Consider the following 26,952-nt stretch of genomic DNA (forward strand, 5'->3'; position numbering starts at 1 on the left):
TGTAATATTCAGTGTTTTGTCCAACCCAATCTCTATTTCTGAATTGTTACAATATATTAAGCCTTATGTGGCAAATGCAGAAAGAGTGCATCATTGTCATCACCATGTTATATGTCTTCCTCTCAGATGGTTTCTACAGACAGGTGAAACAGATCAGTGGCGCTCATAACAAAGCAGAGACAAACCCCTCCACAAAAGCAAAGAAGAGGCGGAGCAGCGCACGTGGCATGGCTCCCAGTGTGGTGAGTTTCTTGGACAGCTGACCCTCTTTAATGAAAAGGACCAGGGCTGTGCAGAAGGAAGGCTGATCTGTGTGCACATTGTCTGTCTTGCAGGACTCCCAGCAGAGTGTCACAGTGGTTTTGTTTCAGGATCAGCACACCCTCATCTCTTCTGGGGCTGTTGACGGGTAAGAAACCACAGTTACTTTTTTGTAAAAGGCAGCAAGTCAATATATAAAATGGCTGTCAAAGCAAACAGACCAGCATGGTTGTAATCATTTTTTATTTATTTCATTCCTCCTAACCAGAGTAATCAAGATGTGGGATCTGAGGAAGAACTACACGGCGCACCGTCAGGATCCTGTTCCGCTGCAGACGTACCCATACCCGGGTTCTTGCATGCGCATGCGTCTGGGTGAGTTTTGTACAACGCTGAGCATCGTGTTTACCTGAAATATGCACATGACCAGGATGAGCTGAATGTTTTTTTGCATGTGTTTTGCAGGTTATTCCGGACTTGTTCTGGACTCCACGCGATCCAACATCATGTGCAACTGCACTGACGACAGTATCTACATGTTCAATGTCACTGGAATAAAAACGACTCCAGGTAATATATCATAATGTCACTAGATGGGGCTGCAAACTAATGTCCTTTGCTTTAACTGTCATGGGGAGAGTAAAGCAAGTGGGCACCTGACAGAGGACATTTAGAGGATGCAGGGACATTGTTTACTTGTACAAGTCAGAGATATGAATATGTGAACCACAGGACAGAGTTTCTCTGGTCATTTAGTTATAGCCCTCAATCATTTGCACCACACTAAGGTTCATTTCATGTGTTTGTATTGCTCCATTTCAGGAGCAAATGCTTTCTGAATTGAAACTTTATCTAGAGATACTAACATTGCTGTTTGTTTTCTTCCCCACAGTGGCAGTTTTCAGTGGCCACCAGAACTCCTCATTTTATGTGAAGTCCACTATTAGCCCGGATGACCAGTTCTTGGCCAGTGGCTCAAGTGACAATAACGCATACATCTGGAAGGTAGGGTCTCTATTTTGCTTGGCCATATTTAATAGAAAATAGTTTTTTGCGTTTGTGATGTTTTAGGGTGATCTTGATGCATTTTAGCGTTTTTCATTGGATTTTACATTTCAGATCTCTGATCCTAAACATCCTCCCATGATGCTCCAAGGCCATAGCGAGGAGGTGACATCTGTTGCATGGTGCCCAACAGATTTTACTAAGGTGAGGCAACAAACTTTCTTAGTACAGTTTGACTTTTTCCACAGGCTCTTTGAGGAACCTATAGATATATAACCAGCCATGGTAATCTCCATCCTGTTTCCTTTTTACAAAACCTGCAATTATTTCAGAGTTTTTTTTGTTTTGTTTCCCTGCTGTGAAGCTGAGCCGTTTTAATAGGCTAGGAAGATGGATTTAGCCTGTGTATAATCCCAACTGCTCTGTCGGCAGATTGCTTCTTGTTCTGATGACCACACTGTACGGATCTGGAGGCTTCACAGGGAAATGGATGGAGCACAGTCTTCAGTGGGAGAGGCCAACCTTGTGGGCTGGGCACGTCCTAAGTCTCCCTCAAGTGAGTGTTACAAACACCATTAAAAAAACGTCTGTTCTGTTCTTCATATTATTACTTTACCTTAGCATGAGAAAAGTGGAAGTTATAAATAACTGTATTCATGGTGTCACATCTCAACTGACTTCTTCTGCTTTTGTTAAGGGTCTTCAGTCCAAGCTGAAACGACTCCTGCCAAGACCCAGAGGACAGAGAGTCTTGGTGGCCTGGCGTCACCCCAGCTTGCTGCTTGTGCTCCCAGTGGAGCCTCCCTGCCTCTGCCCTCCAGCACCACCTCACCTAGCCCTTCTCAGGACGCTAAGACTGCTGCTGTTCGCCAGAGAACACCATCATCTATCAAACAGTGGCTATCCCCGAGCCGTGGATCCCCCCGTCAGGTGAGCCTTCTGCTCCGTAGGGTACTGAGCCCATGTCACCAGAGCCCTGCGAGCAGCACCTCTCCCACAGAACGACGGGCCAAGCGCAGGCTGGAGACTGGCAGCGGAGCATCTACAAGCTGCGAGAGAGCAGAACAGTGTGACTGTGTTACTGAACTCTACCCCGAGGCCAAGAAAATCCGGACCCTGTCAGGAATCTGCTGCCCTGCTCAAGAGAGCCGGGTACAAACAGACTGTCACACGGAGGACAACAAGCAAGCCTCATCGAGACAGACTGGGAAGGAGAATTTCTCTCCCAGAGCAAGTGACTGGTTGTCAGTGATGGGCCAAAAGATGAAGACAGGTCATGGAAGCCCTAATACTCCCAGAAGCCCCAGTGCCTCTAAGAAACAAGAAGGCAAGACACCAGCTTCACCAGTAAGCACAAACAGTTTTCATGTCCTATTGTGCAGTGTTCTTGGAGCTTTTTCATCATCAGCATAAAAATGTCTTTGACACAGCTGTCAGATTATCTTTTTTTTTTTGTTCAATAGAAAGTGAATATTCCCCTGATGGGAACTATTTATTCAAGGCAGAGTGAACTCTTGCACCTATTTGAGACCAGTGAAATTGTCATTCATTTTGGCTGTGCACCGTTATAGTTGCCTTCTTTCTCTTCCACTTAGTTGGAACGTTGCCAGTCTAGAAATTCAAGATTACTCTCTCACTTCTAGCAAAAATATTTCTGTGGAAATACACAAGACTGATTGTTTGGTAATTAAGTGCTAATGTGTACATGCATGGTAATGTTCTATAGCCATTAAAATGAATATTGCAGTTGACCTTTTTTGTTTCTTGTTTTTCAGACCATCTGCTCACCACAAACCATGAAGAAAATCTCCACATATTTCACGAGAAGGCCTCTGGAATGACCACGTGTGCCAGTCAGATGCTCTGTTTAAAATGTTGTATTTTTTTTTATTTTTGAGTATTATTTTTAACCTGAACCCACAGAAAATAAGCCTCTAAGAACACTATATATGTCCAGACTACGAGTACAGGAACCTGGGCTGCATAGAGATAGACAAAACCGTCATTCTGAATATTTGATGCTGCGGTTTTCACATCCCAAAAGGCTGCTTTATTTTAATTGGGTCATAGGTTTTGCAGTTGCCTCCTACACATTTTCCAATGCTTTGCAGAATCTTTGGTTGGAAAAATGAAGTTGCATGTTGTTGAGTAAATCTTTCATTTTACTCAAACCCTATAACTTTAAGAGTTTTATATTATGTTTAATACAAGAACCCACATTTAACAAAGTTGTTCAGGAGGTTAATCCTCAAGTGCAGAGAAAAATATTTGTCTGCAAATATGGACATTTTAAAGTCTGCTAAAAAAAAAAAGACTATTATTTGATACTCATCTTACTCACATTCATTTTATGAACTTCACTAAGATGTATCGCTTCATCTCTTTGTGTTTTTTTTTTTTTTTTCATGTGTGGAGTTTGACAGTTTTCCTTCTGTGTTACACATACAATTCTGCAAAATGTTTTTTTTTTCTTGAGCAAATGCTTAAGTTGTTTATATGTACAAAATAACCTTGCTTGGTTCATTTGTATTTAATTGTCACAAATTTGCTGTGGTCAGATTTTATTAAATTGAAAATTGTTTTCAAAGTGTGTCTTTGGATTGGTTGCATATTAGTGTGAGCCATGTGTGATAAAGAGTGCTTGGTTCTGAGACACAGCTGATGGTAAAATCTTGACTAATACTTTACTGCTGTGGATACAAAGTTTGTATTTTTGTGACTCCTTATTTGAATATGTTTAAGGGTATGGAGGGTTAAAATAATTAAGTTTTTTGCAAACCCATAGGAGGATCCTGACCTTCTAGTTGGAAACTATATACTGTAAACTATATTCTTTAATTATCGCCTGTTTAATGACAGAATATGTAGTATTTTATGCAGTAAACCATGTTTAGCTGATGCAGACTTCATGTTTTGATCTTTAGTACCTGCTACATCTGCCACTCCTCATTCAACTGCACAGCGTCACGCATTTGTTTTCCCATGTCACATGTTCAGGACACTGTTTCTGCGCGACCTGATTGGTTTAAAAAGTTTACAGTCTTTTAATTCTCTGCTTGTGATTGGCCGCTGGAGGTGTCACTCAGTGACGTGCATCTGTCAGCCTCTGCAGTCCACCGAACCGTGAAGTGAGACAGGCAACGACGGAGCGGCTTTACTGGGAGTGTTTTTATGGCTGCCTGCTCAGCACGACGTCCGGTAATTTGTTGTATTTAAGAACGCTCGGGCGTTTTTAGAGGCCGTGTAAACGAAACTACAGCTCTGCATTCGGCGAGGAATGTAGTTAGTCGAGTGTGGACACGGCTAACTTTTATGTGCTTAATGAGACTCGGCCGTCGAGTGAAATTGAACTTCATCGATCGCGGATAGTCTGAAAATACGCTCAGCTGAAGTGTAACTGGGATGAAAAACAGTGCGTCACCTCTTGGACTTGGTGTTTTTACGAAGAACTACACGAATTTAATGGGGCAACTATCTTTTGTAACTTTTTTCCCTCAACAGCGGTGCAAACTGTTGTCGTAGTGGCAGACATTCACGTCAGCTAATTTTAGCAAGCTAGCTAACTGTTAGGTACGTTAGCTGGAAGCCTAGCAGGACAGGAGCTTGCTACTGGCAGGACTTAACAACTAATTCACCCAACTTTCTATTTTATGACAATGTCTTTCAAACCTTTTGCAACAGGTAAACATTTTGCAAACACGACAAAGCAGTAAAAACCATAAAATCTAGAAACGATCATTTTCTTGTGTTGGTAACGTTACCTCCGGGTTGTACTTCGGGTATAGTCATGAGTTGTAGTTTGGCTTTGTGGCTCTTGTTTTGAAGATTGCTCCCGTGTTTCCGAAAGCAAGTTACCCCAACGATGCAGTCTTTGGACACAGTCTAACCCCAGCGCTGAGCGACCATGTTGGATCATACAGAATAACATAAGACTTGAGCAGGGGACGAGCTTCAAGTCGCGCAGTTGGCTAACATATTTTTGTGCTGATGCGAACGGTAGGAACAGAAGAGGAAACCTTTCATTTCACCTAGGGGAATACAGTAGCTTGTCAGAAGTCTTCGTCAGTTTATGCATCAAAATGTCGGCCATCTCTGCATCCGAGAAAGTGGACGGGTTTACGAGAAAGTCCATGAGGAAGGCCCAGAAACAGAGGAAATCCCAAGGCTCCTCGCAGTACCGCACTCAGACCGCTCCAGTTGAGCTTTCACCGCTGCCGCAGCTCAAAGGTACAGTAAGAGGATGAAAATAGACTGTCATAACCAGTGTGTTATGTGCGCAGCTATTTCATTCAGCATGCCTATTACCAGAATTGCACCATACATAAATTAAATTAAGTGAAGGCTATCTAAGTCGTAGGTCACTTTGTTTAAACCTTTTGGGGAAACACAGTGGTCAAAAGAGTTGTGGACACATCTCCAAATATTTATTTTCTCACTTACTTGCTTCCACACAAGCAGACTGGAAGGGTTGGCAAAAAAAGTCAAAGTGCATCGCATCAGTTTCTTTGTGCAACATACCCAGTTTTGTTTACTTTTCTGGCATCACTGTTGCTTTGTGCTTGATTCCAAGTTCCAAGGTGTTTTTGCAGAGACCCAGAGGAGCCTCAGTGGATGAGTTTGGGCTGAATTGTGCTTAATTGACATGCAGAGGCACATCCAGAGAGAAATGTTGAAGAAGGGGTTAAGAGGGATTTTTGCTTTTGAGTCAGTGCTCTATATCTTCTCCAGAGTTGATGGGTGCATCCACAAAAAAGTGACTACTACAGTTAGGGGCTGTGGAGAAACGATGTGTAAAAACACAAGACCTGTGATTGTGTTTTCTTTCTGTATGTTGATGCTGGTCTAGACTGTTAAGACAGCATTGAGAAAGTTGAATAAAGGCTCATTAATCTGTTCTCTAAGCCACTTTATCCAAGCCTGATACTAAAGCTTAATCACAATACTACAGTATTGTATTCTAACACTGAAGAGGCATCACAATGGTGAACTACCTGTTGAATACCAGATAGTTAGTTTATGATTGTTTTAGTTTTTGCAACAACAAATGTACAGCGAGTGTATGTCATTGACAGCTGGTTAGCCTTAGAATAAGAGAATACAGGAAACTGCAAAAATGCACCAAGTGAAATGTGACACTTGAGTGGGATAAAATGAGTTTGGGGTATCTAACAGTAGTCTGTTGTAGGTGGAGGTGGATGGAGGTCTGGTAAGGTTTGGCATGTGACCTGATTTAAGAAGTCTGTTCCCAACTAGTCAAGTGTTCTTAACCACAAATGACACACACAAACATTTAGATATCTATGTAAATTCAAGTTATGTGTACCCTTGCAACCCTCGCAGTGGTTTCTACAAGATGGTAATGTTTCTGCTGTGTAGAGTTAAGTATTTTATACTTGGGTGGTGAACTCCTGGCAGCTTTATGCGCCTGTAATGAATCCAAAACAAAATTGTACCCACATGGCCCAAATGCTGTGCTATTAAATTATTTAAAAAAACAAAAAAAACCAGTATTGCAACAACTGTGGTAATGACAAATCTAAGCATGCACCCGACTAGATACCGGTTGGTTGTCTTCCTGTAGCCTAAATCTGACCAAGCTGAATCTTCTTACAACTGTGTGTATCTTAAGTTCCATTCACAACAGTGTGTGTCATTTTCACTGAAGTGTAGCATCCATCTTGCATCGTTTTCATTCAGCGAGCATAATACACAGGAATGCAAATATAGTTTGCTTTGTCTTCTACTCTTCAGTATATTAGAGCGATAACATAACCTTATACCTTTTAGAACCATTTACTAGTTATCATATAGAAATACTACTGTGAAAATCCTTTTGTGACCCCCCCCCACCCAAAAAATGAATTTATGGTATTGACACAACGCTGCCCTTGCTTATATTAACGGCATGTATTTAATTTTTTTCCATATTTCAAATTCAAACTGTTGTAATAAAAGCTAATGACTAATTTGCACTTAAGCAGACATGCCTCAACAGCCTATCACCGGTGTTTGTGTTACTGGAGGAAAGAGCGCAGTTGAAGTAATAAAGACATGCCTGGTCAAGTAGTTGGAACTTTTCAACATGATGAAACTTCTCAAGATGCTCAAAACAAAATGTCATGGATGAGTTTGGGTCAACAGTGACTGCTGTCCTACAATTTTAAAGAATTGTAGAAAATATAGCATCTAATATTTCATCATGACTGATTTGATGCATACAAAGAGTAGTTTTCCAATAGGATTTTCAAACGCTTAGTATGATGTTACCAACCCAGAGCGTTGCACAACAGAACCCAAAATTGACTTGAAACACCATGGCAGCTACTGTCTTGTTGACAAGCGTGAAAGTGACAGTCACATTATCCGACTCTCTTCCACTAAAAGCTTAAGGGCGATTTGTGCCTTGCTGTGGTGATTACGGCTGGTATAGAATAAAGGAAATCTGTATTTCAGTCATTTGGATTGTTTTTGTTTGAGGTGTGCAGATTATTTACCTGACCGGTTGATTCTGCCCAACATGTACTTGTCTGTCATCTCTTGTTTATTGTGTTCATGTATGACAAGGGGGGCATAAGATATGTGCTGTGCAAATTCATACACACATTTGAGTTGCTTAATGACGTCAAATTCATTCATTCAAGCACTTGTTGATGAAATATTGAGGTATATTGTAGTAAGGGAAGCAACAAAGATCTTGTAGATGTGAGATGCATCACTCCGTAGCTAAAACGAAGCGTTCAACACAGGGTGAAAAGAGGAGCTGCAGCAGTGTGCAGTATAACAAAAATATGGTGTTTATTGAAAATGAGACCATGTAAACCTGTTCTGGTACATCCCCTAAATAAGAACCTGGAAAAATTAGCATAATCTGACTTATTTAATACAAAAACATAGTAGAGTGGATACATGGAAACAAAATATTGGTTTTGGGATGATAGCACTGTTTAAGTCAGTTTACACAGTTGCCCCATAGCCCAAATTAATAGTACAATGTTTCATGCAACAATAGTTCTTTTTATTAGTGTAAACCAAGCATCTTAACATGGTTTCTCAAATTAATCCTACTTAAAGGCGAAACACGGCAGGCATCGTGTTTTAATGCACTGGCCAATTTTAAGGTTTTGGGCTACTTCCTTAACATGTTGTCTTTCAGACTTGTGGGAGGAAAAAGTCCAAAATATACATTTTGTATATTTAGTATATAACATTTATATTTAGTAGTTTATTTTACTACAGTTTGTCTCTGTGCGTCTGTAGATTTCTCCTAAAAGTTAGCTTTATTACGCTACATGTCCTCCCGCTGTCTGCACCATATGATCCCTGGTCCCTTTGGAAAGCGCTGTCTCTCTCTCCTGCACAACGTTGTCAGATCCAAATATGGTAATTTCCGTTGTACCAGCAACCAATTGTGAAAGTACAGAGGCGAATTTAAGCTAAGCGTGAAATCTGATTGGCTAGTGTCGATTAGCTTTCTTTCATTCGTGTTTAGTTCACTGTGGGTGGCTCTGTCTGTTTCTGTGTCTTAAGGGAGACAGTTCAGACACGCTGGTACTCCGTTATCAGTTTTGATGTGTTGATGTTATAGAATGGTGTATTTAATAATTTGATTCGATATTGGATATGTAAATTAATTTTCAATGAAAATGTGTAGGATTGTACAGTAGCCTACTTGTCTTTAGAGGCCGTTTTTCTCCTCTTCAGTAGCACTTACATACACCAGACTTTCCAGTCGTATTCCTGACAATATTCTGAAGGTTTTTACAGAGGGTTTTGTTCATATATCATTCATAGCCTGAATTATATAACATTTTATTCCCAAAAACAGGTTGAGAAATATCTTTCTATGCCTGAGTATTTTTTGAAATGAAATGAAATAAACCGACAGTCTAAATCCCCTTTTGTAAAAACATTTGAGTATTTGTCGGCAACGTAAAACAAAAATTTTGAACCTAACTTAATACAGTGTTCAGCATTTAGTGCTTGAAATAAACGCAATTTAGTGCATATTTCATTAGATACTGCCTCATTTGCATATTTAAACATAATATTTCAGAAAACCACAAAAAAATAGTGTCTTCATGTAAGTAATCAACTAGGAAAGTGTCATGGTACTTTTCGACTAGTTAATTTTTTTACCCTATTCACCTACAGTGTCTTGCCTTAACTGAGTAATAGTGTTCAATTTTGTCAGCACCTTTCCTGGTTCCCACAGTAAGACTAAGAATGTAAATCTCTGCAGCCAGTAGATTTTAGGTCCTAAAAGATGGTAGACAGCATTGATGCCTCTTCCCTTCTGCAGCAGAGAGGTTGGATTGCTTATCGTTCCTGTTGTGTGATACACTGAAAAGATGAGTCACTCAGAGACCATCATTGTTGCCATGACAGCCAGAAGCCTTGAGAGCAAGCCAGGGAAATGTTTTACTTTCCAAATGCAGACTGCTTCATTTAGGGTGATATTTCTGTCACTGCAGTGAAATTTTGAGCTGAGCCATTTCTAACTAGACCTGAGCTTACGTTTGGGTGATGTGGTGGTTATTGTCAGTAGCCTAAATACAGTACAGTCACAGTATCCAAAGTGCATTGATTTTTCTTCCCATGACTTGTTCCCACGCAGAAAATCAAGGGTTGGTGTTCTTTTGTATACGTTTTTACTCTGGTTTAAAGATGATATACTGATTCTTGAATCTGTTGACTGAAAACAACTTTATTAATTATCACACTATTTCATTTATCACATATTTTAAAAGAGTACTCTGCTAATTCAGCAAAGGACTTGAGTTTTTTTATTTAAAAAGGATCAAAAATTATAGAGCAAAACCAGGGAGTTGTCCTTTATTTTTGCATACCCCTCTTGTCAAAACCGGACACTTCAAGCAGAGCTGAGGAGCCAGCTTCAGTGTTCTGGGCAAACTCTCTTCTTTCTAACTCCCTACCTCCCAGATTCTTTCATTTCTCCAGCACCAGCTGACATGGACCTAAGTGACATCATGAGGCAGTTTTTTCAGACTTTGATTTTATCAAACCTCTAAAGCCACGTAATGCTTGATACAACTTTTCACATGCAGAAGTACGCCTCGCGCTAAACACACAATTAACCACAACTCTTACACATATGGGAGCTAATCACATATTGCCATCCTCATGTAATGTGCTGCTTCTGGCTTCTGACATTGAATTCAACCACAGTCTTTTCCACCACCAGGACTAAAGCTCTGTGTAGATTTAGAGTGGTGATTGTCCATGGGCTTATGTTGCTGGTCGCTTAGGGATGAATCGTATTGTACACATGTTTTAATTTCAGTTGTGCTCATACTGTATCTCGCTTTGGCAAAACTTAGTCCTTGCATTGACAGCGCATTCTTTTTGCACCTCATAGTGCTGTAACAATTAATTGCATGAGGGACAGAAAATAAGTCGACAACAATTTAGATATTCGGTTAATCATTCATGTATTTTTTTTAAAGCAAAAACAGCCCATCTTAAATGGTTCTGGCTGGATTTGCAGTTTTGCTGTTATTGGAGTTTTGGACTGTTCAAGGCGCTTGGTAATTGTGATGAACATTTTCACTATTTTCTAACTTTTTATAGCCCAAATGATTAATCAAAAATAAAATCAACATATTTATAAAAAAATGAAAGGAATTATTAGTTGCGGCCTAGGTACCTGAGATATAGCCAGTTTTGATAACCGCCAACTTTAGCAATGGCCAGCCAATGTCTGTTCATGGAAAACGTGTCCTCTCCATTGGCTTATTGATTGACCAGTCTGTGCCACACAATCCGTTTCCATCATGTTTGCCAGCAGATAGCTAATCGATAAATAATTTTCCAGGATAAAATGGACAAGGCTTTTGTGGTGCACTGCGGTGGCGTTTATGTTACTGTGTCTGTTGCTGTCAGTGTCATAATTGCGGCCTCTGGCATGTTAGGATCAGCAGTTTGGTACAAAAAGGTAGCTTTTTGTACCAAACTGCTGCCTCGCCTTTATTTTGTGCTGGCTGAAAATGTGAGTTGTGTGAAGCTGTGCTCCTTTAATGGCCAGCTGTAACTATGGCTGGGTGTCATTACATACATTTTTTTTTTATCATGGAATGGTTGTTAAAGATGTATAAACAGTACATAATTCCCTCCTCATAGTGTTGAAGTGCACTTGACAGAGGTTGTAGATTCAAAATGTCGTACATCATGAAAGCTAAGTGATCATTATAGTTCACTGCTGACTTTGTGTTTGCTCAGCTGCTATACAACTTTTTTTAAAACAAAATTTTTGCAGCTTGGTACACCACACATACAGCAAAAACGTTTCCACCATTGCCTTAAAGCCATCTCTTACAACAGCGTTAATTACAACAGCTTTGATGGCAGCCATGTCTTGACATAGATGCACAGTTATGTGTCACGTCTTCCACCAATGGCTCTTATTTTTATTTTTAGGACAGAGACTAATCAGTTACTCAGTCAAGAATGTCTTAGTTGTGGCTTTTTGTTTCCCACCACAGCTAAAGCTAATGTGTTGAAAGGCAAAGTACATTCACAAACATCCATTATGCTATGTTTCCTCATTGTTTGGGCCTGACTGCCATTCTCTCTTCACCAATCTTTTAATATCATGCAATATCGTTTTATCTTAAAGGAAGTGTATGCTCACTCTTTAACTTGCTCTAAGTTAGGCTGATGCTGCACCTTATGTTACATGACTGAAAATCTGTGCTTTACCAGAATAAATGATAGAGCAAAATCCATATAATGGTACATAACTCCTATTTATTTGAAAAGAGAAGAGGAATATTGTGACTGTGTCCTTACGGGACCATTTAGGATTGATGAGCCAGTGACGTGAAAGTAGCCAAGGAAGAAATAGGAGCGTACCGGGCATCTGGCCTGCCAGTTTTTCCACCCTTTTTCCATGCATAGCCCTGACCTACCTTTGCCAGATCTCTTGACATTCATCTTTCTCAGCAAATGAAACACATGCTCAGGTTGCAGAGTAACACATAGAAGCATTGTGAGTAAAACTGCACTAGTAGTTTCTCTGAGACAGGCTGAATTGCTGTTCATAGCAATATAAAGTCCAAAATAGAACTAAACCTCTGAAGAGTTTGATTTCTTTCCAAGGATCCTTTTCCCTTTTTATGTTTGATCATACTTGGCAAGAAAGTAGAGTTGTGGCTTGCTGCTTTTGTATTTCTCGGTTTTGTGTTAATTTTTAAATGAGCATTGGATACTGTTGTTGGTCTTGAGTGGGCTTGTAATTAGAAACTAGCTTATGGAGAACCTAATAAGTGGCCAACTAGTTTTCACTGGTTTGGACATGAAGTCAACACCCAATTAATCAACATGTCATTTTATTTTATTTATGAATCAAAGCTCTTGCCAGTCAATTGTCATTGTCTAGTTACACATGATATTAAAACGCCTCTGAATGATAGTTGGGTATCTACTGAAACTCCAAATCTATTAGCTTCAGCTGTTAGGCTGATTGGCCAACAACAGCATTCAGTTGACTGCCCTGATTGTCTGCCTTTCATATCCCACACTATGTTCTTTGATTGTGCTTATTTGCAGTTTACCTTTCATGCCACTGTTTAGCCCAGGCCAGGGTGGCCTGATGATTACAGACATACAGAGGGCTTGTAATGGCGAAACCTTTTTATTTGTTTGAACGTGGGAAAAAATTTAATATACTTTAAGCTGCTTGGTTGCTGTTTTGCAAGTATAATTTAATGTGGAAGTGTAAATCAAATTGTACATGCCGCACCATCTTACCCAACCAGTTCAGCAGTGTTGTATTACTCCTGTCATGCATTAATGTTCATAATTGGCCTACAGTAAACGGTCACTTGCGTTTTTGTTTTGTTTTTAACAATTCACCAGTCAAATTCTGTACATTCTGTACACTTCCCATGTTCTTCGTTTCAGATTCTTTTCAGTGTGATGCCTGAAAGACTAATTTTCTCAACCATGTCTTGGTTGTAAAGACTGTCTATTTTTTACTGTCATCTCCTATTGGTGCTCCGGAGGTTACAGCCAAATATCAAACCCTTTTAGTTTATCCTGTTTTTCTCTCCCAAAAAATTGGCAAAGGCCTTTTCAATTCCCTTAGGTGTCCATGTTTTAGTATGACAAAATGTTGTCAAAATCTGTGAGAAAGGAAGATGGAAGGTTTTGTAAAGTACTGTCAAGTCATAGGAAAACCCCCTAAATAAAGTAAAATATGCATAAGTAGAAATTCTTATAAGCACTAGATGTCTATTTTCTCTTGATTGAGCCTCCCAGGCAGACATTCTTCTAAAGCTGCACACAGTACAAATGTCTTTTGCCAGATTAGCAGGCCGTAACATCAATCTTAACATAATCTTAACAGTTACCAACAATAACTTGAAACTTAAAATTTAAATGGTTGAGCTTCTTGTGGCCATGGAAAAATATCTCAGTGCTCCTTTAAAACACAAAATGGTTAAAGAAACCATAACATAAAAACATGCATGAGTACAATTAAGTAAAATCTTTTTTTTTTTAAATCCCTTTTCCTCAACAAGATTAATATTTTATAATAATTTGTATCACAATAATTATAGTTATAATTTTACAGCCCTAGTTCAGCCTGCTTAGTACACTGGGATGTTTGTTAATTATGTTGTTGTATCTAAGTAGGTCAATACTGGTCAGTGCTCAGTGTACTTATCAATACAGCCAAACAGTGCCACTTGTAAATCAACATAATTTTTTTGCAGCAATCACTGAACTATTGTTTATTTGTGGACATTGGAAAGGTTTTAGAAGAACTTGCAAATCAGTGCATGCAAATCTAACCAAAGTCCTAATTTTAGAGTGACAGAGACTGTGCAGAACTAATCTGTGACTGTCACCTGACCTGCATACTTTCCTTCACTTTGTTTTGGTCTGGCTGTAGAACTTTGAAATGTTGATTGGCACCAAAAGGGCAGGGATTAGTATAAAGCAGTTTTCACGTGGTGAGCTGTGGATTTCTGAGGTAAATAAATGTGTTTGTATATGTTCTTTATAATTGAATAGGTCAAGACCCCCATTGTTTCTACCATCATGGTGTTTTCCCACATTCACACTGCAAATCGTTGTAACAGTCGCATTATTTAAACATTAAGTCTTAAAACTGAGATTTGATGCATTCATTCAGTTTAAAAGATGATTATACATTGAGACGGTAGTTTCCTTCTGTTTAACCACATTTTGGATTGAAAAGTGATGATAACTGCAGTTGCTACTGAATAGCAGGAATCAAAATGCATAACTCTAGCTACACAGTCTCAAGCTATTATGTCATATAAAATATATTTTTCTACATTTAATGTCTGTTCAGAATACTGCTGCATGTTGTGAAGTTGTTTGTTATTGCAATTAATCTTTTACCTTTTTATACTAATGTTCACACAAGTCATGTAATCCTGCTTCTGTTGAGGGGGGGAAAAAACTGCATAATCGCCACAAATGTACCCTGTGAGTGATGCATTTCTGTTTTCATTGACTGTTGCCCTCTGCTGCAGTAGAAAGGAGCAGAGCACTATTCACTGTTCAGGGCACAACACATCAGTCATTGGGGCAGTGAAACAAGGGATGTTTAAATGGAAAATGTTTGCGTAACTGCACTATTGTCATGTACAGTAACATTAAATTCCACTAAGAAATGGCTTCAGCCTTTTGGACTGGCCAATGTGTACATGAAAACTGGCTTTATTACAAAAAGAGTAGCTGAGGATGCAGTTAAGCTAATGGTTAAGCATAATTTGTACAGCCTTGTGTGGGAGCTTAAGCCATTCAGATGGAGGTCCATGAACACCTGTGTGGTTGGATTTCTGTGCATACAGTGAGGAAAATAAGTATTTGAACACCCTGCTATTTTGCAAGTTCTCCCGCTTAGAAATCATGGAGGGGTCTGAAATTGTCATCGTAGGTGCATGTCCACTTTGAGAAAAAAAAAAATCCAGAAATCACAAATCTATGATTTTTTTAACTATTTATTTGTATGATACAGCTGCAAATAAGTATTTGAACACCTGAGAAAATCAATGTTAATATTTGGTACAGTAGCCTTTGTTTGCAATTACAGAGGTCAAACGTTTCCTGTAGTTTTTCACCAGGTTTGCACACACTGCAGGAGGGATTTTGGCCCACTCCTCCACACAGATCTTCTCTAGATCAGTCAGGTTTCTGGGCTGTTGCTGAGAAACACGGAGTTTGAGCTCCCTCCAAAGATTCTCTATTGGGTTTAGGTCTGGAGACTGGCTAGGCCACGCCTGAACCTTGATATGCTTCTTACAGAGCCACTCCTTGGTTATCCTGGCTGTGTGCTTCGGGTCATTGTCATGTTGGAAGACCCGGCCTCGACCCATCTTCAATGCTCTAACTGAGGGAAGGAGGTTGTTCCCCAAAATCTCGCAATACATGGCCCCGGTCATCCTCTCCTTAATACAGTGCAGTCGCCCTGTCCCATGTGCAGAAAAACACCCCCAAAGCATGATGCTACCACCCCCATGCTTCACAGTAGGGATGGTGTTCTTGGGATGGTACTCATCAGTCTTCTTCCTCCAAACACAGTTAGTGGAATTATGACCAAAAAGTTCTATTTTGGTCTCATCTGACCACATGACTTTCTCCCATGACTCCTCTGGATCATCCAAATGTGTCATTGGCAAACTGAAGACGGGCCTTGACATGTGCTGGTTTAAGCAGGGGAACCTTCCGTGCCATGCGTGATTTCAAACCATGACGTCTTAGTGTATTACCAACAGTAACCTTGGAAACGGTGGTCCCAGCTCTTTTCAGGTCATTGACCAGCTCCTCCCGTGTAGTTCTGGGCTGATTTCTCACCTTTCTTAGGATCATTGAGACCCCACGAGGTGAGATCTTGCATGGAGCCCCAGTCCGAGGGAGATTGACAGTCATGTTTAGCTCCTTCCATTTTCTAATGATTGCTCCAACAGTGGACCTTTTTTCACCAAGCTGCTTGGCAATTTCCCCGTAGCCCTTTCCAGCCTTGTGGAGGTGTACAATTTTGTCTCTAGTGTCTTTGGACAGCTCTTTGGTCTTGGCCATGTTAGTAGTTGGATTCTTACTGATTGTTTGGGGTGGACAGGTGTCTTTATGCAGCTAACGACCTCAAACAGGTGCATCCAATTTAGCATAATAAATGGAGTGGAGGTGGACATTTTGAAGGCAGACTAACAGGTCTTTGAGAGTCAGAATTCTAGCTGATAGACAGGTGTTCAAATACTTATTTGCAGCTGTATCATACAAATAAATAGTTAAAAAATCATACATTGTGATATCTGGATATTGTTTTTTAGATTATGTCTCTCACAGTGGACATGCACCTATGATAATTTCAGACCCCTCCATGATTTCTAAGCAGGGTGTTCAAATACTTATTTTCCTCACTGTATGTGCTTATTAGGGATGGGGATTGTTAATTTCTATTTATTGATACCGATACCCTTATTGAGACTGCTGAATGATTTGATTCTTTGAGAGAGAGAGACTCTTGCACATTGTCTTAGATATAAGTCTCAGGACTCTACTGGAGGGATAAACACCTTTTCAATTTAAGGTATTCTCTCATTTGTTTTGATAATGACTGTAGCAAGCATTCGTTATGTTTCTCCTTGGTTTTTTTTTTTTTTCAGTTTTTTCCTTTCCTTCCACTTGTATCACTCGTCTATTTTCTTCAAACTCTCTCTGCAGTGTTGTGGTTGTAGAGCTGAGATCATATTTCCTGTTTTTGTCACAAATACCTGATCTTTGTCGTGTTTGATTCAGTTTCTGAGAAACCACTGAGAAAACTGAATCGTTTTATTACTGTGTCTCAACTGTTATACTTTTATAAAAGTCATTGAAATAGGGAAGACAATGTTTCTGGGTCTTAGGGGGTGGTCATGGGGTTTGGGGGTCCTCCCCCAAGAAAACTGATGTTTCTGACAAGACATCAGTCAGTATCAGTCTATCCTCTTGTCCTCTGTCCATCTCCCTCCCTGCTGGTGTCAGTCAACCTGCAAGTACTGCTTGTAGAGAGAGGCGGGGCTGATTTGGAGGGTGGGCCTGCTGTCTTGGCCAGCAGCTAAGTTTATGACATTTGCTGTCATTGGCTACCACAGGGTAGAAAACTCACCATAGTTTTTATTTAATTGTATTTGCATTCAGCTAAGGCGTTATGAAAAAACACGAGGTGTTATAACGGTGGGAAGAGTTTCAGAACATGAAAAAAACTTGGTTAATTTCAGCAAATCTTCTGGAATATGCAATTATAGGATTTTGGAAATAACAACAGCATTGTACATTGTGCAGCCTGTCAAACACGCTTTGTTCTGCAAGTATGGTACTTAACAAACCCCAACATAATATTTGTCTCATAGTGACACACCAGTGTGGTATTCACCCATTTAAAGTAGGCTGAAGAATATGACAAGCATGAAATAAAAAACAGAAAATATCATAACTGAATAGCTTGTGCAACTTTTGGTTTTTACAGGAGGTTGGCAACATCTCTGTCTGGTGTTGCTAAATACAGAGCAGAAGAGTTGCTATGTGTCTTTTTGCATCAAGGTTGTTCAAAAAGCTGCAGCATATTTTAGGAGTTAGATGTTTTGAGATTCATCTCAGATCTTGTAACAGTAACATGGTTGAAGTCTGTGGGTGATGACTATTCACAAAATTAGGCAGAAACCATTGGAGGTTCCCTGTAAATCCTGTTTTATTGCATTTGACTTTTAACATTATGTAATGGTTTCTGTTCTTAATTGTTGTTGCGAAGTAATGCTTTTTCTGTCTGAGGTCATGCTACTCAAAAGGTCAGTAAGGCATGGTGAAACCTGTAATTCATGTCACCTGTAGTTACAGAGCCCCTCTCAGTGGAGGACTCAAGATACAGTAGTTCAACTACAAGGCACCACTACCAGCAGAGATTAGCAATTAAGACCTTTTGTTTTACTCTAACTCACTCTAAGGAATAATTATTATATTATATAATAATTATTCATCTTATGTGCCTCTGCTTTTAACCCTGCCTCTTTCTTGGTCATGCCCATGTGTGGTTATGAAATTGCATGTTATTGCATCCAGATAATAATTTAAGTGATTCCTGAAGCTTTTTAAAAGATACAGCAGTCAGAATATGCAGTACAGGCAGACTTTTTAAAATGTGTATGCTTAATTTACTTCTCATGTTGCTACATTGTGATGCCAAGATAAAACATTTCATGTGGGAGTGAAGGACTCCTGTGTTGTCCTTCAGATGAACATGACCATTTATTGCTCTGAAATGAAATCCATGTAAATCTTTGGCAGCTTGGAATTTCTATCTGATGTCCCAAAAGTTTTATTCTTCTTTTGTTTTCCTATATAGCTTCATAGTTCAAAAGGAAATATTTTCCTAACTTGCAAAGCACCATGAGGAATTTGCACACAAATACATCTGTATCTGAAAGGCAAAAATAGCCTCACATTCGTAAAAGCATCTACATGTCAGACTCTCTAACAGGCACAGCAATCTCTCCTCTCACTGGGATAAAGACAGTTCCCCGTAAAGAAATAAAATGATTTTTTATATACTCTCTCTGGTTACTCAGAAAGCACATTCACACAAACACACACTGAATATGTGAATATTATGCCTGCATTGTTTACATCAGGCAGCAAGGGAGGCTAAGTTTGTCTTCTTTTGCATGACCATGACTTATCATAAAGGAATTGTGGCGCATGCTTTAAAAAGAAAAATATATTGGATTCACAAAAAGAGAAGAACTTTAGAGCTTAGACTTAGAGGAATAGTTAAACATTTTTGCACTTATTCGCCATCATGCCTAGAGTTAGATGAGAAGACTGATACCACTCTGATATATGTACAGTAAATATGAATCGGCTGCCAGTTAGCTTAGCTTAGCACAAAGGCTCAAAGCAGGGGGAAACGGCTAACCTGGCTCTGTCCAAAGTGCCACAATTCGCCTACCAGCACCTGTAAAACTCGCCTGTTAATCAACAATTATCTCATTTGTTTACCTTTCAAACACTGACGTTTAAAAAAAACTAATAGCAGTTTTATGAGTGGTTATGTTGCGGTTGTTGTTTTTTTTTATTGAAGTTTAGCTAAAGTTCAATATTCACTGCCAGTCTATGTTTGACAGAAGCCGCGTCTAGCAGTACAGAGCAGATGAACCAGACAGGAAGTCAGACACAGAACGGCATAGAGAATCCGGTCGATTTCCACCCTTTGCAGACTCCCGATCGTACATCAACAATAAACACAGTTAAAACCGACAATAAAAGAAACTATTTAACTACATAGCTTACTTAACCAGAAGCACAAAAAATCAAGGATAACTGAACAAATAAGCAAAATCTGAACAAGTCAGCAAAATCAGACAGGCAAAACGCTCTTATTCTGAAATGCTCCATGTGGATATGTAACGTTAGCCTGCAGAGAGCGGAACAGAACGGGCTCGGAGAGCTGTTATCCGTAGGTGAAGCACGCAAATGACAAGTTCACAACACGTTAACAACATGTAGGCTAAACGCTCCGCTGCTGAAACACTTAAGTGTGAGTTGACGCCGGACAAATCCGCGGAACAGCTGCCTGTGTCGGGTCGGCTGGCGCCATTAACCTACGTTTTCCTCTAGCTTCGTTTGTTGTTGTAAAATTACACGCCCTGTGCCCGCTTTGATTGGTGAGTAGGACCATAACAGGAGGCGCATGGTGCTTGTGATTGGCGTGCAGATCTATCACACAAGGATGACAACGGAATGAATTTGTAACTGCATGACTCAGATGCGCTGGATAATTAACTTACATTTTAATCGCGTTCTTTCAAATCGGAATTTCGATTTGAAAACGATTAATCGTTCAGCCCTACCCATGAGGTTGTCAACACCCCAGGATGAGATTGCGCAAGGCCAAGAAATAGTCCAGCACATCAGTCCCCATAAAAACATAACCTGTCGTTTTTAAACCAAGGTTTCTGTACAGATTAAACAAATGAGGCACCATGTTAATCAGTGAGTTCTAGAGGTGTTTCGGTTTTCTGTGTTTATACTATGCTAAGCTAACCATCTCATGGCTGTAGCTTCATATTTACTGTACAGACATGAGACTGGTATTGATCATCTAGCATTAAAAGAAAACGAGTGCATTTAAAAAGTTAAAACTATTCCTTTAAAGATGCCCTTAAAAAAAATGTCCTATTTAGTGAACTGCCCAAGACTGCCCAAATTGACGACATCCAGTGTTAAACACACAATATGCCAGTTTATGCACTTACAAGGTGAGTCACCCATGTGTCATGTTAACAGCGCATTCAGGCTGCAGGGGCCACATGGTCCTTTTTTCCTGTCTTGTTCCAGTTTGGTATTCAGTCTGCCCTTTTGATTATGGAATCCTTTGAGATTCGATACTTTGGAAAATTGGAATTAGGGCAAAATAGTTAAAAAGTGAGCTTGCTATAGTTTCGTTTCGATATTGAGTTCACTCAGAGCAGCAGCCAGTGGTCTGACCTGTAGAGTTCAGTTGCAAAAGTACTTCGTCAGCTGTCACCACTGGAATATTTTCACTAGGTGTGAAACATGAGTTTTTGGCTGAGCCTTGTACCCATTTTATGGGCAGTGCCTTTTCAGTTGCATAATATCGCTCATTAAGAAACTCCTTCTCACCCTGACTCCTCTTGCTGTGAAGACACACTGTAGCACTGGAAAGCTGTGTGTGTGTGTGTGTGTGTGTGTGTGTGTGTGTGTGTGTGTGTGTGTGTGTGTGTGTGTGTGTGTTTTTTGGGCTGCAACAAATGATTATGTTTGTGATAGATCCACCCACCCATCCATCGTCAACCACTTGTCCTGTGTACAAGCTCGCAGTGGGGCTGGAGCCAATCCCAGCTGACATTGGGCGAAATGCGGGGAATGACCAAGGTTCAAACCCACAATCTTCTTGCTGTGAGGCGACGGTGCACCACCATGCCGCCCGATTTTTAAATTAATCGATTTGTCTTAAAATAAAAATGTCAGAAAAGGGCCATTTCTAGAGGCAAAAATTACTTTTTTTTTTTTTTTTACAATAATGTATACCAGTAGTTGTGTACTTAGTGTTACTAGCTAAGTAGATTGAGAACTTCACATCACATGCATGTGACTCAAGTTCTAGTAGAGATGGGGAAACGGAGCTTATGTCCAAATGTATTAACTGAAGTTTAGTATACAGAAAATGGGTATTTAAGACATTTTAATGAAGGCATTCATTAGCACCTTAATGTCAGCAAGTGTCATAGATGGCATCTATATTTGCATAACCCTAGAACCTTTTGGGTGCATCAGACCTGCAGTGTTGGTTCACTTAACTGTGTCCTTCTGATGCTGTTACAGAAAGAGTCCTGTGTCTGGAGCGATGAACTGCTGTGTTGGAACAGAACATCACTGTACAGTGTCAATGCATTTCTGGACGGCTCCCAAATGCTGTTTATAGCTCAGCTGGGGTCAACTTTGACAGCTCTAATAACCCTGAACGCACTCACCGTCTAATCCATAAAAAGCTTTACGATCAAAGCCGAGAATGACTGGGCTGTTGGTGTGTGGCAAAATACATCTATGTATTGTGTCTCTCGGCCTGTTTGTCCAGCAGTTTATTTAGATATGTAACTGTGCAATAAACCCGCTGCCTGTAACATTAGAGGACATTTATTTGTGTCTTTAATTCTGTTCATTGATGATTTCAATTAGCTGGGGATATTAAAAGCAAAAATTTATCTTAACACAGGCCCCATTAAAATGCACTACTTTACACTTCCTACTGTACTGCAAACAGTTGCAGCTGTCATCCCCTCCTGTCACTTCTGTTATCTGTTTCCATTGGATGCTTTCTAGTGTATATAAGCAATGATTCAGTGTATTTCCTCTTGTGTAATTTCAGATGCCCCCTCAACAGAACAGCAGGAGCTGTTCACCCAAAAACTCCAGCAGTGCTGCATGCTCTTCGACTTCATGGACTCAGTGACAGACCTGAAGAGCAAGGAGATCAAGAGGGCCACACTTAACGAGCTTGTGGACTACGTTTCCACCAACAGAGGGGTGCTGGTGGAGTCTGCTTATCCAGAGATCACTGATATGGTGAGGATCCACGTATACAGGTTCTTTGGCGCTTCTCTAAATGTACAGGGCCCTATTTTAGATTTAAAATAATCTCTGCATGAGGAACCCAACCACAACAGCAGCACATAATTCCGAAGCGTTAAGTTATGTTCTATTACCTCTGTTTATTATTTAATAGGAGAGAGCCCCCCTCTCTGTGTCCCTGTGGAACACCCTGTGCAGTTGAGCAGGATTAAAAAATGGAGGCTGATCGTGTGTCTAGACAGGGTATGTTGTGTCAGCAACACCAGGAACATGTCACCATACAAAACCCCTTACCATACTGGTTCCATCTAAGCACAAAGGCAAAGCCCAATATTTTTTATGTAATTGACTTTGTGCCTATTTATTTCCTCCTCTCTCGCTCACAAACTGCATTACTCACTGAATACAGTACTATCGGAGCAGAGTTCATAAAGTAGGATTTTAATTTTTTTATTATTTCCAACATGGCCCTGACATTTTAGTTTTTAATTTTCAGCTTTTTCACCAAAATATGTTTGATTTTGACAGTAGTACGTAGGTGCTTTCTGTCAGCGTTACTATTGTTGTAATCTAGTGGTAGCTGCTGTCGAAAAGCTTATATGATGACACCCTCTCATTATTTTTTTTTTATAATCCTTTCCACAGTACAGGTAAAATACTGCTAACCTTAATAATGTTTGCCAGAGGTTTACTGCAGTAGGTGTCTTCAACTCACCAATCTTATTCACAGATCAACTTCTAACCTCAGTTAAAACCTGAATAACCTACTCTACACTAAAGACTTCCTGTAACTATTTCACAACAAACCCCACACTGCTCTTTTGTTGAAAAGATTTAACTCACTCTTTGCTCCCCTTGTGTCAGTGTTTTTCTCAAACCCCAAGAAGCAGTGCTCCTCTGTGGGGTGATTTTGCTAATGCAGGTCACGTAACATCTACATATTTATTTTTAAAATTTTCCTGCACACTGTTGTACACTTTTTATTTATATATGACGTTACAGTCGGCTTGACCTTCATCAGAAAATGTCGTGCTTTTCTTCCGATGCACCTGTCGCACGTTCAGGGGTGCAGAGGTTTTGAGGAAATGAAACAACTTAAAATACTGAGAACATCAGCACGTGTTACACAAACATTTCCTCCTTGCATTATCATATTTTAAACCATTAGATCCAATATATATTTAAAAGCCAGGAGTCTTCTCACATTATGTCTGTGTCAGTCATTATTATTTACATGGCTGCACATGTTACAATACATTTGCAAGTGATGGTCACCTATGCTGTTTGTGGTTGTCATCCTTGTCCGGTGTGATTGTTATCAGATGTATTTTTAGAAATCTAGAAACATGTTTTGCACTCATTGCGCAAGGTAAAATTATCAAAGTAGTAACTAATCAGAAAGTCACCTAGGGAACAGTTGTGTGTACTTGAGATAGTACTTATATTATGTTAAGTTATGTTTCGTAACGTATTTTCTGGAGATGCACATCCATGATTCATTCAGGAGAAAGGTCAGAGCGCAGGTTCAACTTAGCAAAGGTCGGGTTGAGTTATAAACACGTTGGCTGTTGCAGGAATCTTGTTACGCAGTGTTCTGTTTCCAGGGGGGTTGGGTTGGTTTTCAAAGTATCTCTGGCCAACATGGTATAGATTTGTGTTCATGGAGCAGGTGCCCTCAGCAGCCTAGTTTCCTCCTACAGTACAATAATGACTCATGTGCAACATTTAGAACACAACAGTCAGTAACTGTAGTCAGTGCTGCAGTGATTCACAGCAGATTATGATGATGGAGACGAATGAGCAAATCTACAGCTGAGTCAAGGAGTCTTCAGATGATTAATGGACTGTAGGCAGTAATCCATGTCATACCTTGCAACTATTGATTCAGGGTTCAGTTTGTCTCTCACTAATGAGTTTTACAGGTTAAAATGTTTACTTGATGTGCAATTTGGGGGCAGTGTGAGATGGACTAGTGAAATTAGCAGTCTTTGCACCAAATTACTACAGAAAAAATGCAATTTCTCCATAGTTTTGGAAACTGTAGGTCCTGGTTTAATCACACAAGTGAAACAATAAGTGCAAAGTGGTAGGATTTGTGTGCACAGACTGTGTGGGCGTCTCCGGGCGCACCTGTTATATCAGTTCATGTAGGTGCTAAAGGGCTGGGTGTAATGGCATATAAATGGGAGAGTGTGGTGAATAAAAAATAATCTCTCAGCCAATCACATCACTCTGGAACTGCAACACCAAATACAGTGACACATGACGACAAAATCTCAACACACGACGAATCGACTCCTCTGGTAAATCGTGTTGTCTGGATGGTGCAGAGCAGCACGATGTGAACACACAGCACCACAAAGCTGCAGCCAAAGACAGATGGTGTGGGTTTTATTTGTTTTTATTTATACAATGATAACAGGAACAAATTAAATAAATAATAAGCTGTTTATAGAATTGCATCAAACTGGTGCTATTTCAGTTTTAATTCTACTGCATCTATCTTAAAAGGGTCGTATCACACCGTAAACTGTGACAAAACAGCATTTGCACTCCTATGTATTTCAAGAATAAAACATGAAAACCCACTTTTTGGTATAAAGGAATTTGGAAAGTTGGCCGTGACACACAGGATTAATGAGCTGCTGTAATTTGATGTCTCCCGCATAAACAACAGAATACAGAGTTATAACTGACAAGTCTGACGTGAGCAGATGCGTAGCCTTATCTTGTAGCAGACTGCTGACATTTGTACCAAAACATTACACAGGCGGGGCAATGTGAATTTCAAGGTCAAGAAAATACAATTGTGAAAATACAGTGCTGCTTGTGCAGGTTGTTGTGCCACTGCGAAAATAGGGCCATGAATACGTTTTGTTATCTTAATTTGGACAGGAAGTGGATCTCTCTCTCTATTCACTGCACTGAATTAATTTCAAACATGACAAATATGAAGTTTACAGCTAACGGTGTTGACAAAGTTGCATTTAATGTCAAAGGTTAAACTGGTGCAACATCTGTGTTAAAGTTATAGTATGTATTTGCAATTAATGTAATTGAGCTGGTCACACCCGCAAAGCAACCAAAAACATAAATTTGATTTGAAATCAAGAGTATGCCCGGCCAGTTACGGCTGCTAATAACACCAGAATTTAAGTAAATACTAGCTCTCTGTCTTCACTTCGTCAGGAGGTGGTAAAGCTGTACAGCTTTAAAAACAAGCACAGCAAACAAACACATAAAATTAGCTCATGTAAACAGAAACCGAAAATATAGCTTATTTCTAAAGCTAGATCTTATTTTCCTTGTTTTTGCCACCATGCTGATTCACTGTGTTTTTAATTTCATACGTTCCCTGTCTGTAGAGTGGATCTTTCCTAAATATAATCATTGGACCTTGTAGGTGCTAAATACAGAATGGATATATGGGATTTTCTGCTCTGTCTGCAACATGGCACAATTAACTTTTCAATGTGTCAACACAGACAGTAAACATAGCAGCAAATCCTCTGACGTCAGCAGTCCAAAGTAATAAAAATTAAAGTGATATGGAATTATACTCACACTAATGCAATCATACTAATAAATCACACTAACCAGCAGCAAGAAATATCTGCTACTGTTAATTTGCTGTTTTATTGCTTAATTTGCTTTTTTCGGGGTGTGTGTGTTCAGGCCATCCACTGAATGAGCTACTTAACATGTGCCTTAGTTGCACATTGACTTCTTGGGTTTTTAAGGCTGGAGTAGTTCAAGTGCTTGACTCCAGCTGGTGCACAGGTAGTGTAAGCGGTATTTCTTAGTAATCTTGTTTATCTATCCGGGGCAGAACAGAGGGACATGGGTCGAGCTCAAGAGAAACCCAGTTCAGAGCAGAGTGTCTGTACAGACGGGCTTTTCTGAATGAGGTTAGACAAATAACAGCCGCACTTTCAGAAAGCTGGCTTGATAATGGCTCTCCCGGATACTCCATGCTTGGCATCACATGATAATGAAGAGGTGAGTGTTCATAGTGCTGGCCATTATTCTGCTGCAGTGAGGGCTGCTTTGATCACTGAGGTTGTTAGGAGTACAAACAGCAAGGTTTCTCATTTATGGAAAAGGAGGTTGTACCTCTCTTGCCAACTCTCTAATTAGTATATTATAGAAAATTACTTCTCTCAGACAGTTTTGATTAAATCTATCCTTTCTGTGCCAGAGATGAGTACAAAGCAAGGAGAGTTGGTTGAAAAGAGCATATATGAGCTGTAATTTCCCTTTTTATTTGCTTTAATTCCCACCTTTGTCATCCTTTTTGCTAATGCTGTGTACTCGATGACTGCACACGCACATATGCACCCCCCCCAGCGTTGCTAGGTGTTGGGTGCTACTACTGTCACCATCAGTTCGACCCTATACAGAGCTGCAGCCTCCCTTGTCGTCAGCAAGGATACATTGGTTTCACTTATAGTCACTTAATCCTACAACTATACTTCCACACACAAATCACTGCTTCAATGCAGGTGTGCTCTCTTTTCAAAATATTTATATTGATTTGTGCAGCTTTAGTTATTTTTCAATATTGTG

The 26,952-nt window shown here is 39.9% G+C and overlaps 2 protein-coding genes across 3 annotated transcripts in view; both read left to right on the plus strand.

The window, feature by feature from the left end:
- Window positions 1–126: 126 nt before the first annotated feature.
- LOC119908505 (denticleless protein homolog) lies at window positions 127–3,853 on the plus strand (the record flags this gene model as incomplete). The annotated part of the gene is given in 9 exon segments (XM_038726233.1): window positions 127–242; window positions 336–409; window positions 530–636; window positions 727–831; window positions 1,154–1,266; window positions 1,381–1,470; window positions 1,699–1,822; window positions 1,964–2,613; window positions 3,042–3,853. Coding segments are annotated over 9 exon segments (1,445 nt in total), but the record flags the coding sequence as incomplete, so codon positions are not given.
- Window positions 3,854–4,372: 519 nt separating this feature from the next.
- Window positions 4,373–26,952, plus strand: part of ppp2r5a (protein phosphatase 2, regulatory subunit B', alpha isoform) — a 44,427-nt gene continuing 21,847 nt past the window's right edge. For both annotated transcript variants that reach the window (XM_038726235.1, XM_038726236.1), the window contains exons 1-2: window positions 4,373–5,493; window positions 22,184–22,380. In XM_038726235.1, the coding sequence (XP_038582163.1) occupies window positions 5,346–5,493; window positions 22,184–22,380 (345 nt within the window). In that variant the 5' untranslated portion in view covers window positions 4,373–5,345. The remainder of the gene's footprint in view (window positions 5,494–22,183; window positions 22,381–26,952) is intronic.

This window comes from Micropterus salmoides, unplaced genomic scaffold, assembly GCF_014851395.1.
Source record: "Micropterus salmoides isolate LMB-PRFRI ecotype aquatic unplaced genomic scaffold, ASM1485139v1 Ms_hic_scaffold_18, whole genome shotgun sequence".
Lineage (NCBI taxonomy): Eukaryota > Metazoa > Chordata > Actinopteri > Centrarchiformes > Centrarchidae > Micropterus > Micropterus salmoides.